General features: G+C 46.4%; 1 protein-coding gene across 1 annotated transcript in view; it reads right to left on the bottom strand.

Annotated features, from left to right (window-relative positions):
- Positions 1 to 18695, bottom strand: part of LOC144161354 (uncharacterized) — a 151244-nt gene that overhangs the window by 115234 nt on the left and 17315 nt on the right. Inside the window, exons 6-15 of the mRNA XM_077692105.1 lie at positions 16917 to 17037; positions 16699 to 16818; positions 15925 to 16064; positions 13488 to 13757; positions 10352 to 10475; positions 6042 to 6158; positions 5575 to 5729; positions 5150 to 5266; positions 4940 to 5063; positions 2666 to 2814 (exon numbers count right to left, since the gene is read on the bottom strand). Of these exons, the coding sequence (XP_077548231.1) occupies positions 2666 to 2814; positions 4940 to 5063; positions 5150 to 5266; positions 5575 to 5729; positions 6042 to 6158; positions 10352 to 10475; positions 13488 to 13757; positions 15925 to 16064; positions 16699 to 16818; positions 16917 to 17037 (1437 nt within the window). The remainder of the gene's footprint in view (positions 1 to 2665; positions 2815 to 4939; positions 5064 to 5149; positions 5267 to 5574; positions 5730 to 6041; positions 6159 to 10351; positions 10476 to 13487; positions 13758 to 15924; positions 16065 to 16698; positions 16819 to 16916; positions 17038 to 18695) is intronic.

The raw sequence follows: 18695 nt of genomic DNA, 5'->3' as shown, positions 1-18695 counted from the left end.
CAGATCTTACTTGCAAGCGTCTGAAAGGTTCCTTTTTGAACCCCCGAGGTTGGCCTTTGGAATTACGACTGTTTCCAGGATCCCAAGGCATTCCCTGAGACGGCTTCCCGAGATTTTGCACAGCTTGCCTGAAACGCCGCGAAAGCAGGGCGTGAGGTGTGAAAGTAGTCTTACTAGGGGAAACCAGAACTCGCTCATTTTTTAACGCGGTAAAATCATCTGGATGAAATCATCGTTCCTTCCTAAAAAAAAATATTTACTGTACTGCGATTCTCAGTTATGCATCCAACTTAACACGTCGGCGAGAGCCACATGGCGTACGGGAAGAAACAGGATCAGCGGCAGCCAAAAAGCGAGAGAGTGTACGGCGTGCAATACAACTTGCCGCACGAAAGTTCCACATCACAGCGCCAACTACAGTGAACAAAGCTCCGGGCGCTTTGATTGAGAATAGTTCAACCACAGAAAAGTCGCATGGATGACACTCCGGTGGATCTTTGCCTCAAAAATTGCAGCATGCTTGCGCGGTCTCGAAGGTAACTGGCATAGAAGACTCCACTTCTCCAAAGCGCCCAGAGGCGGCGCCACGAATCAGCTGCTAAATGGGCTTCAGCTGCACATTCAGTTCATGATTCTAGAAATAGTGGCCAGCTTACAGGGTAGGTGAGGTCAGTGTTAGGTACCTTGCCGAACAAAATACTGCTGCCAATCGGAGTCGGTGTTTCACTTGCAGTGGAAAATAAGAAGTGGGTATTAGGAGTGGAGTAAAGTGAACTGCTCGCCTCGTGCACAAAACGGCCAAGAGCTGAGTGTGTTGAACTCTTCGTTGGTGGGTGCATGAATGAGGAGATGGGGTAGGGTAGGAGGGGTCGTGTGTGCCGATTTCTCCTGTACCCGAGTATACATTCCCGAAATCAAGAAACTCCTTGCCACTGAACCTTTCTGGCGCACTGCTCATTTAGTGGAAACACTGATACCACGAAATGCGCGAAACCTAAAAAAAATCCGGTCTCCAAGCCACCAGAAAAGAATCCTATTTATTTAAGGCAAAATCATGCGCCTCTCCTTCTAATGACGACGATGGTTGAACGCGAAGCTGTCTCGTGATTGGTTCGTTGGTTGCGAGTATGTACTACTCTGGAGGTACGCAACACTTTTCTAGAATACCCACAGCAACTCTCGGGCGTGCACTCCGTATACATAGGCCTAACATTCGGGCTTGCGGTGTTCGGCGCGAGTCGGTACCTGCTGCTTGGCCTTCGCTTTCACCATGTCGAAACGGAGTAATTGGATAGACGCCGGCTTCATAATGTGAGGGACCCAGGTTCGAATCTGGCCGCAGAACGCGTTTTTTTCTTTCACTTCACCCACGATCAATGATCATCATCGTCCGGGAAATTTGGCTTTTCTGCAGGGCGTATTGCCGTACATACATCGGCATCAGTGAGGACACTAAGCTTCGCTTTAAAAAAGCATAATTAGGGTACTCTAGCCCCACTCAATAATAGCGTGCACACAGGAATATTTTATGCTGCAAATAAGGATCTTTATTCCTCGCGGGGTGCACTTAGATTTTGTAGGTAATATTACCAGTACGTTTTTTACGTCCATACATAAAACGCACCAGGTCCAAACAAATAATTCGCTGGCTTGTAGGCATAATTTCAACCCCGCGGCGTGAATCCTCACCAGTGTGCATATACAAGCGAGTTTTGAACAGAAATTTCCGTTTTTTATGCATTTATAAATGCGTTCAAGGGCAGAATGTTTGATTCGTGTTCTAAGGCTGGTCTGCTCCTGAATTTTAAATATTGCGTAATCCTTAGTTAGCTTCTTATTTCTACTTAACTGAAATTGTCAGACATTATAGCGCACAAATGCTACCTGCAAACGTATGACGACGGGGGAACGCGAGGCTTTCCAAAATCAAGCCCAACAGCAAGCCAACCAACCCAGAAGGGAGCGGACGCGCATCACACCACCTTACGATACACATAAAATATCTCATATCGGGGCGGTTTACTGCACTGAGATTGTGCTCTCTAGTGCCTTACTGATACAGGCATTCCAAGACTTTCCCTAGCGTTCAACCATTGTCGTCGTTAGACGGAAGGGCGCACTTTCTGCCTAATTTTGCACGTCCATGCACCCCTCTCCAAATCCAAACTGCTTCGACCGTGCCGGAACAGCGCGATAGGAAAGAGGTCGGCTTCGTAACGCGAGGGACCGAGGTTCGATTCCGGCCGTGGAGGCGCTTTTTCTTCACTTCACCCAATAACATCATCGCCAGAGGAAGTTGGCTTTTCTTCAGTGCGTCTTCGGTGAACTACAGACGACATCAGTGAGAGGATGAAAGCTTCGCTTTAAAGTCATTTTAGTGCAGCTGCGTACAGCCATTCTATTTCAAACTATTTGTTGATGGTACGTAAGCACACTGTTTATTTTCTTTTCTTTTGTTAATAAAGAGTGCCAGCGACCTTTTGGAGCCAAAGCAGGACCTGTTACACAAGGATAATCAACATGCATCATCGAGGCTTCACTGCTGTTGTAAAACAGTAGAGAAGGGCGAATGAAGATAAAGATGCCCTGTGAAGATGCTGTCATCAAACCCCGCGCCAAGTGCATTCCCGTAAGACATTCTCCCTTCGCTTAGAGGCAAACTCACTGTTCTCCGGGACAGTGCAGACGAAGGAGTATTTCTTGAGCAAGTTGAGATGCGCTTGTATCACCTGGGATTCGTTCAGCTTCCCGATGTCGCCGCAGTTCTGCTCCGAGATAACCCTGCTGGTGCACTTCTGGTAGTAGTACAGGCCTCTAAATAAGGGAAAGAAAGCGGTACATTTGGATTCCACCGCGTGCCGCAAAGGGCTTCATGCATCCCTTTATTTTGTAATGGCAAACATTTTGCACTCGCAAATTTCTGGTTCGACGAGAACAAATTGCATAAGATTTTTTTGCTAGAAAAAACAAAAGAACAGTCGCTGATAATTGATCATATATAAGGTATAGTGTGGTCATCGCAATACGTAAACATACCCATCCTGTTCTATTATGCGGAGCCCACGAATCACTCATAAAATGTGATTTCAGGTAACTTGTTTTTCGGTTGGCATTTTAATTCAGCAAGACAGCCTTTGTCAAAATTTTCTGGGCCAATCCTAAGTTTTCTGGACCACACAGAATTAAAAGAATAAGTATTACATTTAAATGCGACGAAATTATTTTATGACAGTACGAAAGAAAGGTGTTTCCTCTAGCTTTCAGGACAGTACGAAAGAAAGGTGTTTTCTCTAGCTTTCCGGCATAAAACGTTTCAGCCTTTATCGGGACGTAAACATGTACCTTGAATTTTTTGCGGAGCGCACACTTTCGGCTTGGTTTAGAAAATTTTGGCAAAGACTGTACATGCTCATTTATTAAAAACTGCGAGCTACGCTATTCGAGGTCAGACTTCATTCTTGGACCAAGCGGCATTCAGACGCGCGTTGTGTCAAACAGTGACATAAATCGCGGCTGCGTAGCCCTAAACAGCGCTGTTTTACACGCTACCTCGTAGTACTGCCTTATGCATCCCACAAGCCCTAAGCATAGAATGAATGCACGACCTCCGCTTCTTGCGTGATCCCTACAAGAAGGCGGAGCGTAGAGGGATTTGAAAGTGAGTACAGTGGGCCCAATTTGCGTCGCGGCCAATATGTCCGTGCGGATGGACAATGATAGCACCCACGTTGAGAATCACGTGGGATCCGTGTGAAACGGTTTCGAAGCGCAATCGAAACACAAAACGCAATCGTTGCAAGTGGCAGGGCGCCCAAGTACGAGGGAAATACGAGAGAGTGGAACTCGTCGTGCATGTTATCGGTGTTCACCAAGGCTGAAAGCCAAGTGTAAATGCGTCCAGGCACACAATTTTAAACTGACGGCCAGACCACGTCATGCTGCTTCTGAAGATGCAAAATCTAAATCCTTATGGGATTTCGTTCAGAAACAACAAAGCATTAAATTACAAGTGGTCATAAACTTTTGCCCGTCCGTTACATCCGTCCTCCCTCGCGCGTCCTTTTGTGCACTCGGGCGTGCGTCCATCTTCGCGTACGCTCTACGACAAAATCGGCCCAACAATATCCTCCCCGTCTGTCGGATTTTTTTCAGCATGACTAAGCCTGAGGCTAAAAATAACGTAATCGAGCAAAAGTCGACTTCTCCCAGAAGCATATACATGCATGCTTTGGCCAACTGCGCGATCAAAATGTCGTCGGATGATTTTTTTGTCTGCGTTAAAAGAACAGGCAGCCAGATTTACTCGTGTTCGCTCGTAAGAACGGCATCATCATCCGCTACTTCTTCGGGACACATCGCGATTGGCCCGCCTGGCACAAGACGACATGGCGACTGACAGTGAACTGATATTGTGTACAAAGTGTTTCGTGAATATGGTCAAACATGGCGCAGTTTTGACATTACCTGCACGCTGAAAGCATTTTCGAGCTTGTCTGCACGTGCGGAAGAACGAAGTACTTGATGAGCCCGAAACAGTTCTTTAGGTTGTCGACCAGCACCGTTTCGTTGCAAGCGGCGCTCTTAATCTCTTCATGTAGCTTCCGCTTTGGAATAACTACGGCTGTAAAAAAATAACACACGAGTCTTTATTGGCAGCACGTGCAGTTTTCTTCAGTCAGAGCACAATACTTACATTTGTTGCATACCCAGGTATACTTATTGAATAGGCCTTTAGTATTTTCTTCAATTGACGCGTTTAAAAGCAAATCGTTTGCTTCAGGACACATTAGCTCCGTTTGTTTCAAGATGCATGACTGGTAGTCCTGTACAGCTCTGCAATAAAAAACACGCAGGAATAAGACGACGAAAGAAATATCAGCACAAATAAAAAGACTGAATTTTTCGTTGCTGTTATTAACAGACTACTGCGTTTCCTCACCTGCATGCAACCTCTAGCTGGCTCTCATCAGACAGGTCTTGAATGTGGGGCAGAACCTTTAAAACAATGTGTCCCTTGCACCGGTTAATCCTGTCCTTGTAGTTTTCTGTCGTGCAGCTGGGGACTGTGGAAAGCAAAGAGCAGCGGTAAATGCCCAACGACTGAGCCTATGATGGAAGCGCCAAAAAAAAAAAAAAAAAAGGCACTTACCTGCGGTCTTATCAAGGTCACACACCCACTTATAAGTTTTGCTGATTCCGTGGGTGTATTCCATCACTTCAGAGGAAAGAGCATCCATCGACTTTTCCACATCACAATGCTTGACGACTTCGGACCAGACGCAAGAGTTGAAGTCATTTAAGGCCCTAGCAAGAAATTGTCGAGACCGTCATTTCCTTCCAGCGCACTGCGAAAACTCGCCGTGATTACCTGCAGGCATGATGGAGATTGTTCACACTCGACGAATCGGCAGACAGTGGGATGACTTCAAAAGTTATAAAGCCCTTGCATTCTCTCAGTTTGGGCAACAGGATGCCAGACGTGCATCGGTCCTCTGAAAAGAAGAAGATAAGAACAAGTAAATTTCAGTGAACCGTCTGGAGTACCTCCTGACCGCTAGAAGACCCCCTGAGTACCTTCTGACCGCTCCACCAGGTCACACGTCCACTGATGCCGCCTGAACAGATCTTCAGTCAGACGACTGACTTCATTGCTATCAGGAATAATCTCGTTTGAGCTGCATTGGTCTTTCACTGTAGACAGAATGCACGCCTGATAGTCCCGGACACCTCTGAAAAAATATGGGACACACGGACGTGACTTAAGCAAACGTGCTCTTGAAAAAAGGCGAAACCCAAGAAAGAAAAAAAAGCAGCGTTAATCTTACTGGCATGACTGCTTGATGCCGCTGGATGTGAAGTTGGTAACTTCGGGCATATTTATTCCGCTCCAGAGAAAGCCTTCGCACTCGGACAGAAGCTTCGACACATTTTGGTAGCATTCGTTCACTGGAAGCAGGCATGCGTTTAGTCATTTGTGTGGATAAGAAAAAAAGCGTTATCGCTTACCAGATGATGGGATTGATTCACAGATCCAAGCGTACTTGCTGTAGATCAGTGAGTGGAAGTACTTGATCTCCGTGTTTTCAAGGAGTCCCTTAACCCTCAAGCATTCTGATGGAATCATGCTGTCGATGCACCTCTGGTAATCTGTCAGACCTCTGCGAAACAACAGATGATTTACATTAATATGAATGTGCACATGCTTGACATTCTCTCCAGAACTTTATTTCATAGAAGTTGCGGGGTAGCAGAAATCGTCGCAATATCCCCCCCCCCCCCCCCATCTCTCTGTCCGATTCAAACCCCTGTTCGCACTTGCCGTAATAAGATCCAGAGGGGATGAGAGGATGACATCTGGAACGTCTGAAATATTCAGCGCACTGCATACGCTCACTCATAGTGGGCTTACTCTCATGTAACGTTAATTTCAAATAATTGCGATTAAACGTTCAAAATAGACCAACGATGAACCCCGGTAAGATTTGAACGTCGTCTGGCCTGTGACATCACTTGATACAAGCACGACGTTTTGCCCGGTTATTACCCAGAGAAAATCGTATATTTTAGTCACATGTGTTCGGCTTTGTCAATCGTCGTATTTTCTGCCCTTGACAAAGATCTACCAGTCAAGTGTATTGTAGCTTAGCAGGCTGACGGGAAATTTCTACAGCGAGGCACCTGACTGCAGGGCATGTGGAGGCATTATTCATTAGAGTGTGAATTTTAACGCTCACTACCCCTATCATGAATGACGTCCTCACGTTGCCGCAATTTGATACGCAAAAATCTGTGAAACCGTTTATAGCATCTTGTATGAGTTGCATTTCACCTGAAAAATGACTGAACACCCGCGTACGGCGCTTAACGCGAGTTATTTCAGCTGAAAGGCGGGCGCAAGCAGCGCATATCCTGCCTTTAAACATTCATTCCCTCCTGTAGAGCTTGTGTACAAATACATCAAGTTGGAGTCTCTTCTCATGGTTTCCCCATGATGGCATCTGAACTGCCGAATTGTGCGCTCGATTGACGACACTCAAGAACAGGGTACCATCAAGGACAAGCATGAAAGCGGTTGGGCAACTAACAACTGCCTAATTTCTAAAATAAGTCTGCAGACCCATATATGTACGAAAATAAAGTAAGACAAAAAAGGGATAAGGGAGTAATGTTGATAGGAGGGGCCGCATCTGTCATTTGCCCTTGAAAGGCACGTTCGTATGAACGCAAATTTTTATACTTGTAGCCTGTTCCATAAAAACTGTTCAGGCTGTCACTAGGGGAGAAACTGTAGGATCACAGGCATGACCCTGCGTTGACGTCATGAAGCACACCATAGTTTCGTTTTCCTGCCAATGTCGCTGTGTCCGAAAACCAAGCGTCCCACCGACACCTTGAATGTTGCTGTTAAAGGTTCTCGAGAGACTGAAGGAGTCTAGCATTATATCAGTGCTTACCCGGTTTCGTGTTAAGGCAACGGTCTGTTTGGATTATGTGCACCAGGTCGCAAGAAAGCTGAACCTGTACAAAACGTCGCTTTTTCATTCAACCAAGTTGGCGGCGGACTTATCATTTCCCTTGTTCGCAACTGCATCTTCGTTATTTTTACTGTTTACTCATACCGACTAGTCTGTTTCCTAGAAGATCACCTTGACGACGCTTGGTTCTATAACAGTGACTGATGGTACGACCTCAAGGCCCTCTCTCAATTGCGTCTGACCTTGTCTTCGAAGCCAGCACACCATGTTGGGTACTATGCAGCAACAGGGTTGGATTGTGTGGGAATGATTTTGGGAAGGTCGTACGTCACCACGAAAGTAAAGATATTTGCTCGACCCATGCACGGGTGTACCGTTATTTTATTAAACAAAGGCTCTTACCGGCAGACTTGGCGGGAAAACGCTACGCTGTTGTAGACCCGAGTGAAGCTGCTGACCCTCACTTTAAGGTACCCAAGGCACTGGGTCATGTTGCTTACAATGTGAACGGTATTGCAGGCCGCAGGCATTTCGCCAATGTAATTCTTTCCTGTTTGAGAGAAAAATAAGCGCCGAGAACATATGGGTTAACTATAAACGCAGCAGAAATGTATTGTCTTCCACAACGCAAGTGTAATGACTGCTTTTTAGCAGAGCATGGCGAATTGCTGACGTAGAGTCTGAGCACAGCTAAGTGTCTGGCTCTTCAAGCATAGCACTTCGGATGAACTTGAAAACAGCAGCCCAGGTGCTCGCAGTCGCTGTTCGCTGCCTCCCCACACTCCTAGCATCTTCTTTAGCATTCCAGTTAGAAGCGCACCTCAAATGAACGCTAAAAGCCGAATAATCAATTTTAACTAAAAAAATCAATCATTCAGCAGCTCTTTCGTCTTTTGTCCGACTAGAAACTATATTAGGTTTGTCCATAAAAAAGTAGTATAGGCAAGCATTTTTCTCCAGTTTTCCTCGCGTTTTTAGTGAGACAAAAGCACATCACAATGCGTTACGACAGAAAACCGCCCTCACACTGAAGGTACCGTTATTACGAAAGGTAATGAACCGTCGGCCAGCTTTCGCTAATCGTTTCCCATCTTTGTCCTATGCACGCTTGTTGTAAGAAAAAGATCTCGCGTCCACATTCATAGACCTTTCGACTTCGCCTGTACTTAAAAACAAATTTGACCGAAATGGAAACTAAACAAACCCTATAACGTATGTGGTAGTGAGGGTGCTTGTTAAATAATGCTTACTAAGCTGAATATTGATTCCTTTTTAAAATATGGTCTGCGAAAGTTGCCGCATGTATTTTAAGTTTATGTGCCGCTGCCCAATTATTTTCATAAAAGAAAAAAAGAAAAAGAAACGCTTGAACAAGCTCTGCAACTTCCGGTTGTCCATTCCCAGTTTGAGACATCACAATTCACAAATTTGATATATATATATATATATATATATATAGGGAGTAGTAGAACTTTGAAGATGGTAGAGAACACAAGAGAAGAAAAAGTTCGAACAAGGTAAAAGCACGATTGTGGCCTACGTGAGGAAAGCAAGTTCTCTTTGCTGAAACGTAGGCCACAATCGTGCTTTTACCTTGTTCGAAGTTTTTCTTCTCTTATATATATATATATGCGGCCCCATTTTCCGCGTATGGGATTTCTGCCTTAATTCGGTGTTGTCGCTGACGCGAGCGCTATAGTTGTATTTACGGCATTGAAATCTATTGATATGGGCCAAGTTGCCCTCACCCGCAAGTCTACCTTTAAGATATTTCAAAATTAAGCATGGCTGTCGCAATAATCTCATTTGCCAAAGTGTTTTTTTTTTTTGGCAAGGTGAGTTTTCTTAACAAATTAAAAAAAATTCTCCAGTTGTGCGTACCCTGAAGTCGAACTGCCTCCCTATAATATTTTCCCCAAACCCCGAGGAACCCCATTTGGGGCACGAACAACGCTCCGAAGGTGAACCCAGGCTGAGAGGCACGCAGTATTTGATGGCTACTAACTTAGGCAACCCTGGTGACTCTCATGTACGGCGAAATACCGTGCATAGGGGGCACAAGTCATGCTTGGCCTCCGACAGAAATGCAGTCCCCTTTGAGCGACAAAACCCCGTGACATTGACTTGTCGCGGTAGCATGGTGGCTCAGGCATTGTGCAGCTTTTGCTGCTACTAACCACTCCGGGACAAACTAATCCATGGCCGCAGCTGTAATTCGTATGGGGGCAAAACAGAAGCAACGCCAGGGTATAATGAATTTCTGCGCCAGGCGGTCCAAAATATTAGGTAACCCTACACTTTCTCCCCCAGCCTCCTCTAGAAGAGATCTCTGATGAATATCTCGTACTGAGCCACATGGAAAAAAGATAAACTTGGTTGATTGATTAACAATGTACTTGCATTTTGCAACTCGCGACATGCCGCGTAGCCGCATGACGCCCAAGCCACTATGTCGCCGCGATAATTCCTCTAAATAGGAGCTTCATGCGGTACTTATCAAGACATTTTTAAGTGGCATACCATGGGGAGGCAATTTCCGACAGACCCATTTGTAACGCTTGTATGGCTCCAGAACGTACGGCTTGAGTCCTTCGTACTGCAGGGCATCGAAGTAGTGGCCGCAGTTCGATGTGATGACTAATTTGACGCAAGACACATAATCCTGAAAAGCGCTGGAAAAAAACGTGAGTAGAATGTGCAAGCATGTATATAGAATCCGAAGGCGCAATACGATCGTCTAATCAGTCATAAGATCCCGCTTTGCGCTGTGCGCTGGAAACCAAAGCAAGGTGAGATCGCCCAATGCCGTTATCAGGGATCGATATCTAGCTGGTCCACAGAACGTGCCACAGTGCGTCCGACGGCGAATAACTTACTTGCAAGCACTTCGCAGATCGTGCACGTTGAGCTCGTTGTAAGAGTAAAGGGAAACTCTCGTGTTGATGAAACCCAGGCATCCCGTTAAGTGCCGCTTTAAGTTATCTTCTTGGCACGTGCCAGCTGAAGAGGACAACAAAAGGGGAAATCAGCCCTTGCCCCAGATTCCGAACCTCTTTGACTTACCGGATCTCTGGCTCTCGCAAGCCCACTTGTAGGTGTTATAATGATAATGCAGGTAAGGCCTCAGTTTCTCGTAGCGAGCCACTACGCGATCTCTTCCGCAAACTTGGCGTATCTCATTGATGATGCACATGTTGTATTGTTGGTATGCCCTTTATAGATAAAAAGATTGTCGAGAGTTACAAAAGTCCTGATGGTCCTTTACGTGAAAGTGAATAAGGCGAATAAGTACGGTAGAGAACATAGCTTACTCGCAAATCGTTGAAGCATTTCCAATCAGCTCATACGGCGCAGTCTCGGGCATTTTAAGTCTCTTTATAATCTTGTAACACATCTCCAGCCTCGGAAGAAGCCTCTCAGCACTGCAAGAAGTCGCTGAAAATCGCAAGTACGTGATTATTGTTTGGTTTTGTTGCGTCATGAAACAATATTACATACTATACAGACATCAATCTAACTGCGCATGACGCAAACGCATCGTTCTTGCCGCAAAAGCAGCAGAGTATTTTTTTTTTGCCGGGATTCCGAAAAGTATGAGTTCAGACTGGTGCACCCAGTTAGGAATGACTTTAACAAAGAAAATGTGAGACTTAATAATGAAAATTCACCAGGCAGACATCCGTTAGTATTGGTATACGAAAAATTGACAAAACGAGTGATTTTATCTCATAGTGGCCTTGCAATAACACTACAAAATGAACTCCTTGTCTTTCACCTTCGAAGAATGCTTAAGCGAACCCATAAATAGTTATCGGAACAGGTTATTTTCAAACGCCGCTTTCATGTGTTTACTTTTCTGAAGCTCACTTGTTTCAACGGAGGGCGCTACGAAAAAAAGACTATGTCTCGTTCTAATAATAATGTACTAAAACAATTTACGTTGGCAGCTCTGATAAATGCACAGCTATGCGAGATTTCGTTAAGCTGTCATGCTGGAGGTACCCCTATTCCTGGTTGGAAAAAGTTTTTGATTTCTCGTTTCTCACCGCTTCTATAAATACTGGGAAATTGTTGCGGAAGAGAACCGTAACTCTCCTTGTGGTGCATCTAATAAAACAAATCATAGCCCATTGTATTACGCTACGTACATTATAAATGCTTCTATCTCAGTACAAAAACGACATTCGTTTTCCATCAGCTCGCAGGCACAAACGTGAGTACGGACCTCCGGGTGTACATTCGGTTGAATGGGAGAATGTTTATGGAAAGGACCCGTAACTCGCATTTTAGGAATATTCGCGTTAAAGCAAATGGCATCCCCCGTGGCCACTAAAAAAACTACATAAGCAAGCAAAAATGAATTCATCCGGATCAATTAAAAATGTCCTTAATCACGTAGTGCGAACGCCAGTGTTTTTTTTTTTTTTTGGCCGGAATCATGGAGAGCAGTGGGGGGAGAGGCGCGTGGTAGTATACCTATAACGGTCACGCCGTACAGCCCCGCTAAATTTGAAATGAATTGATAAAACTCTATAGAAAATTTGGGGGGTTTTATGCCCCGAAGAAACACTTCGGCTATGCGGTGCGTAGTAGTGGAGTAATTTCGGCCAGTTGGGGCTCTTTTCCGCCTCCATCACAAAAACGGACTCCGCGGCTGGGGTCTAACCCGCGTCTTTGGCCACCGCAGCGCGACACCTTGGCCACTGAGACAATGCGGCAGTTAAGAAAATATTCGCTCGCGGTGAATACATGTTACGCTCACAAGCTTATATATGCTCCTCATTGACTGAAATGCCCTCGGAGGAGTCGACATGTCTTACGTCAGCGGTTCTCAAATGGTGGTCCGCAGACACCAGGGGGTCCGCGAGGGCATTTTAGGGGTCCGCGAAGCCCTCTCCGATGGACTCTCGGAAAGCTCCGACCCCATTCAGTTCTTTATGCTAAACCTCGCCGGAAATTCGAAAAGGTGGCTTCACTGCATGACTTGTACGCTAAATTTGTACGGCAACCCCCCATCCTCCTCTCCCTGAAAAATATTTCTAGTTACGCCACTCTCGTGGAGTCTCCGTTTACTTTTGCAAGCCCGAAAGGGGTCCTCGGCACGTTCATGGTTGAAAACCATTGTCTTATGGTACGCCTGTGAACAGGTTTAGCACGTTAATTAGTTTGTTGCGCGTACATGAAAAGTTAGACATGACATTTATTTACTTTATTAGCTGCCGCTCCCCTCTATTTTTGTGGTTACCAATTGCAGTGGCTCAGTGACTAAGTGGCTCAGTGACGAAGCCGTTGTGCTGCTGAGCACAAGGACGCGGGTTCGGCCCCTGCCGCCATGGCTGATTTTCAGATGGAGGTGGAAAGTGAAAACGCCCGTGTGTCGAGATTTCGGCGCACGCTAAACATCCACAGGTGGTCAAAATTAATCCGGACCCCTTCTCTACGGCGTGCCTCATAGTCCAGGTGTGACTTCGGCGCGTAAAACCCTGAAAGTTTGAATTTTTTTTTGCTTCCTAGTGAGCTGTTGAGTACCGTTAATGACATGACGTGCCCTCTGCGCCAGGAGTTTTGTTTTAACTACGATTCCGTCGAATGCGCGCCTTCAGTAGGATGAAGCTAACACGAACGTTCGAAGTACATACGCGCGGAATTTAGTTTCAGTTTCAGGGAAAATGATAGCAAGTGGAAGTTAAAGTAATTAAAACACAAAAGGACACAATGGCATTCTTCGAGTAACCTTGAAAATGGTGGCCTTAATGAGCCCGCAGCTGGAGGGGGCGGCGAGTAGACGACACCGCGTGACGGAGGGTGCCCCTCCCTTCATCGGTCACAACCTCCCTTGACAACCTCCATATTGGGTCAAGAAAATCAGACACGACAAAAGGGGAAGGGTGAGGGGGCTTTGTTGGTATTGTGCATGCGATCGCATTTACTAGGAAATACGCATGACAGGACCACCTTCCGTTTCGCGCAGAGATAACACAGCGTTAACGTGAACTCTGCAAGCAGGCTTACATATTCGCGTGACCTCGCACACTCGCGAGTACTTGGAAGGTGTGTCCAGCAGGTACTCCTGTATTCCTTCGACGGTGTCCAGCGTGGTGCACCTCTCGTCCAGCTTGGTCCGGACGCACTCCAGAAATTCGTTCAGTCCCGCGCAAGCGGTCTGCATGAAGACTGACGGCAGGGGCCCGTCTGCCAGGAAGGGCTCGACGTTCATCGAGATGAACCCGTTGCACGTGCGAAGCTTCTTCATGACTTCACGGGAATCGCACTTCGGCGTGTCTTAAAGAAGAAAGAAACAGGGTCGAAGAAATGTAGTAAAATGAACATGTAATGCTCCTCAGAGATACCTTCTATAGAAATGAATCGTTTATAATGAAATTGAAATTGTTCCCGCATTAAAACTTCCGGGGGGGGGGGGGGGGAGCAAAATTGTTCTTGTCAGAAAGAAAAGCGAGGAGGAATATAGGCAGATAGGAGCGGAAGCTGTGGGAGGGCGAAGCTTGGCGCGACGCGCGCTGAAATTAGGCCTAACGTCGGGCCGGCGCATGCCCGCGTCTGCTCCTCCTGCGGCGACGCCAGCCGTGCTTCTTAGCAATAATGACACCGTTGCCTGCGTTCTTTATTTTTATTTTCTTTCTACTTCTAAGGCGCGGCGCGTGCTTGCAGCCGCATGACCTATCGCAGCCACTGGGAATTTTAGATGCAACGCATCTCATTCACCCGCCTTGTCCATGCATGCATGCATCCTTCCATCCATCCGGCGTCGTCGTTGTCCGCGCCCTCCCCCATTCTCCTCGCCGTGCCAGCTGCGCTCTCCGCCGCTCTCACCGCAGCGTTATCTGCGGGTTAGCGCTCGCTCCTCGCAATGCCAGCTGTGCGTCGGCGCGCGCTAGCGCTCGGTTAACGCATGCGCATGCGCTGCTCTATCTCATTCCCCTCACCGTTATGCGGTGGTATAAAATGCGGTAGCTGCGCCGCTCCGCTCCGTCGTTCCAGCGCCGGTGCTCCGATGTCCAACGCTGCTTTGAATGCAGACTAACAACAACAAATTACGCCCACCTCCCCTCGCGGGAACCCCGTAGTAGACGGAAATGCATCGTACGCGTTCACGGCGCGTTTCACGCGATGGGAGAATCAACCCAACGGAAACACCGAGGGAAACCCACGATGCGTCGCATCTACACAGGGTTCCCGCGAGGGGAGGTGGGCGTAATTTTTTCTTGTTTCCAGGTGCTGACACATTGTTTTATTCCTTCCCATGGTTTCGCATTAAAAAATAATTGTGCTCAAGCATTTGTTTTCATGAATTACAGCCCAGGGCCAAAATGCGAGTTTTGTCCATTTTGATAAAGTCCATTTTGCGTTCAATTCAATAGCGACGCAGCTGCACTTGCGAGACCAACGGCATACACAGATACGTGTGCTCCGCCTTGCCTGTGCTGCGTCACACCTGGGTCGCCTTCTCTCAGAGAATTAGGATTTACTCAAAATGGTAACTTTAAGGGACATGAAATGGACAAAACTGGGAATTCCACCCCAGGGCCCATTTCTCCGTTGAAACCGTACGGTGGACCTCGTCATAGGCCTGTGTTGTCCCTCTGATCGCTGTGGTATCTCATTTGAGTGAATAGTGCTGGATCAGATGTGCGGTAACCTCTAAAGGAGAAATTCGGACTTTTTAAAAGAAAGTTTTCTTAATTTAATTAGTTTAGTGATTGATAAAGATAGCAATGAGGTTAGTGAAAACGTCTAATGGTAACGAGTGTGTCCTTTGCGTGAAGCATAAATCTGTGACCCCTACCTCCTCCTAGCGATATCCTCCGATAAGTGAAGTTTGAGACCAAATTTTAAAAGCGAACAATATATTTGTGTTATCAGTTTAATGGGGCCTAACTGAATACTCAAAGCGTTAGCTATGGCATAAGGTTGGCGTACAGGATACACTGCCGCGAATGATGTTGCGTAACGATGGGTACCATAACTGATTCATTCTGGTGCTCGTTGGTAAATACCGCCATCATAGTGCACCTTTCAAAAATGTCAGTAAATTCCCGTTGTGTTTTAAAAGGATTCACATTCGTCCGGATTCAACTTTAAAGCCAGTGGCAAACTGACTAATTCGGCCCCCTGACAGGAAACTGCGATAGCAGAACCGTGGGACGAGACAGTTATTCGGGTTATTAGGTGAGTGAGGGTGGTCACATGCAGAAAAGCTAGTAAGCAAACTCGTCCATTAACCCTGCAGTACCATCACATTGGTATGAACAGGAAAGTATCACTTAAGAGTTCCCGTCCTACAAAACGGTGTCCCGTAGAACACCATCCCGACGTGCTGGGTTGACGGATTTAGAACACGTCTGCGTGTGGTATTTGCGACATACGTGCAAGAATACTAGAATGCAGCAAACAAAGCAGCTATGGCGGGTGTAATATGTGCGCAACTAACCAAGCCGGCATATCCAGTTGTACTTGTTGTAGAGCACTTCGGTGTAGTACTTGTAGTCTTCCTCAGCTTCGACACCGCGGGGGTCGCCACACGCTCTCTCCGCTGAAGACACGATGCACTTCTGGTACGCCACGACCCCGCTGCAAGAACCAGGTGGCGTTTGTGGCGATATCTTCGACAGAGCCAAACCAGCGAAAACGCCCGCTTGTTTTGACTTTGAGGGCCGATGCAGCGCTTTGTATGAAAATCGCAGTGATGCGATTTCCCCTTCGAGTTCAGCTGTAATCCTACCTTATATTGACAGCTTCGATATCAAGATTGCGTTAAACGCTGCGCTGTTCCAATATCTTGCGAGGCTGAATAAGTAAGTACAAAGGCTGTCTGTCATTCGGGAACAAAGCCGAATCTTTCGCCCCTTGGTATTGCATATTGCAGTGCGAGCAATTTTAGAGATGCGCATTTCGAATAGTATGTCACAAGTATTGGCCGATCAAGTACCTGCAGGCAACCTTCATCCGGTAGTCGTCATCCGTCATTCGAATGTTTGGGATTGTCCGCTGGTTGATGAATCCCACGCATTCTTTGAACAGCGGGAGAACCTTGTTGTAGCATTGAGACGCTGGGAGTAAAACATAGTTGTAAGAAAGCGAAAAAAAAAAAAAAGTTAGAAAAGACACACGTAAACAGGCAGCACGCGATATGTTTATTACTACTAAATGATACTTTAATAATTTTTCATGCTGACCTTCTTTTATCCGTGTTTCGCAGACCCACTTGTACTTCTCGTACAGCTCATCCGTGTAGTGCTTGACAGAACTAAGGCCCATGAGGGACGGACTCCCGTCACATCGCTTAATCTTCAAGAGCACACAACTCGCGTACGCTTCCAGGGACCTAAATGGCAATTCACCCCGTTAGTTACGTGAACGGGATGGAACACGGCAACGGAAGGATTGTCAACAAAATGACTTTACAAAATACACGGAGCTCACCCGCACGCGGAGTCTAGGCTGACGCTGTCGTTCGCATTGCTTGAGAACGGAACCACCATTTCGCTGATGAAACCGACGCATTGGTGCAGGCTGGCAGTGAAAGCTGCTTCCGTGCACTTGCCTGCGAAAAAAAGGGCATTGAAAAGCGATCGCAGCGACATGCAAGCTCTGTAAACGATGGCTTCAAAAGCTTTACGAAAATGGCACCCTTATTTCACGATTTTGTTTTTACACAGGAGGCTAAAAACTCTCCAAATTTGAATTCGTTCAGAGGCAGGCGTGTTACGAAAACAACAGAAGTGGAGTTACGTCCAGATGCATAGTGCACGACAAAAAAAAAAGTACCCCCCCCCCCCCCCCCCCCTCGCCCCTTTCAGCGCTTTGCAGTGGTTGGGCTGAAGCATCAGACCTGCTTCCTCATCTTCGGAGCGTGGGCTATATGCCGCAGGACCTGTTTGCCAATTACTCTTGTTCGACCACTGGAAATTATCATAGAAGCGAGAAAAGGGGACGTGTTGGGGACGGAGGGTCATTATGGAGGAGTTTGGAAAAAGCGCGAGAAGAAGGCTGGAGGAAACACACTCTGCCTGTTTATTGGAAGGGGGTTTTCATTTAAAATAGTAGCGAGGAGCTGAAAAGGAGCAAAGCGTGTAGAGAGGGAAAAAGTACGAACGCATGTATCGACAAATGACAACGCAAAAAAAAAAAAAAAAGAACTCAGAAGACAAGCTCGTCTTACTGCGGTACTGGGTGTCTTCACATGTCCAAAGATATTTTGTAGGGATGTCAAACATGTATTTTCTCAACTCTTTATCTTCGGGAATCACTTCGTTATCTTCGCACTTCGCCTTTATGCGGGTGGAAATGCAAGCTTGGTACTCGCGTATACCGCTGCAAAAAATACGAGAGGGGCAATAAGGAGATCTGCACAAAAAACTGCTCGTTATCATTCTACTTACAGGCACGCTGTCCGAAGTCGGGAGTTCACATTAGGCTGAGCGGCGTTGGGCATGACGATAGACCTGACGAAGCCGTGACATTCCGCTAAGCTAGCCTTCAGGTCGCTTTCATCGCAGTACGCATCTATAGCAGCCAAATAACCAGGAAGAAGATTTTGTAAAGGGAAGAAAACGCCCTAGTCTCAACAGAAAGCAAACTCACTTTTGTCCAACGTGGAGTCGCAAACCCACTTGTACTTCCCAGGGAGATCAGTTAGGTAGTCCCTAATCTGGGGTACTTGGTGGATACTCGAATTGTCTTTGCACGTGGATTGCAACCGTCGGTCCACGCATTGCCGATATTCATTTAGAGCTCTGAAAAAAAAAAAGGCATCAACGAACGTCCGACTCAAGTTAGGGGACCACGCTGCCTATTTTAGGCTTTATTTTCCAGTTATTATTTTTCAATGTATATACCCGGAATGATTAGCACCCTAGAAAATGAATACTGGTAACGTAAATTTTATTACAAGGCCCCCACGTCTTTAAACGCCTAAAATTCCCGGTGGCGTTATGAGAATGAGGAAACTGTATTGAAAACGGGCATGGCTTTTAGTAGTTTTCGACGAGCTCACAGTCGAAGCCCCAGCCAAGCTTAGTTTAAAATGCGGAAATCCTATACCCCAACACAAGCCAATGCATGTTTTGCCATCGCTGCATATCTTGCCAATTATTTGTCAAGTTTACACCCCATTTAGCATGAATGTTTACCGTGTCACTAAAAATCATAAAGGTCAATACTCGAAATATTCCAAAGCAGAGTAATAAGCTATGATTAGTT

The sequence above is a fragment of the Haemaphysalis longicornis genome, unplaced genomic scaffold (genome assembly GCF_048455015.1).
Source record: "Haemaphysalis longicornis isolate Haplotype H1 unplaced genomic scaffold, Haemaphysalis longicornis Haplotype H1 scaffold_1, whole genome shotgun sequence".
NCBI lineage: Eukaryota > Metazoa > Arthropoda > Arachnida > Ixodida > Ixodidae > Haemaphysalis > Haemaphysalis longicornis.
Note: the sequence above shows the minus strand (reverse complement) of the source record. Positions and strands in the feature narration are given on the sequence as shown.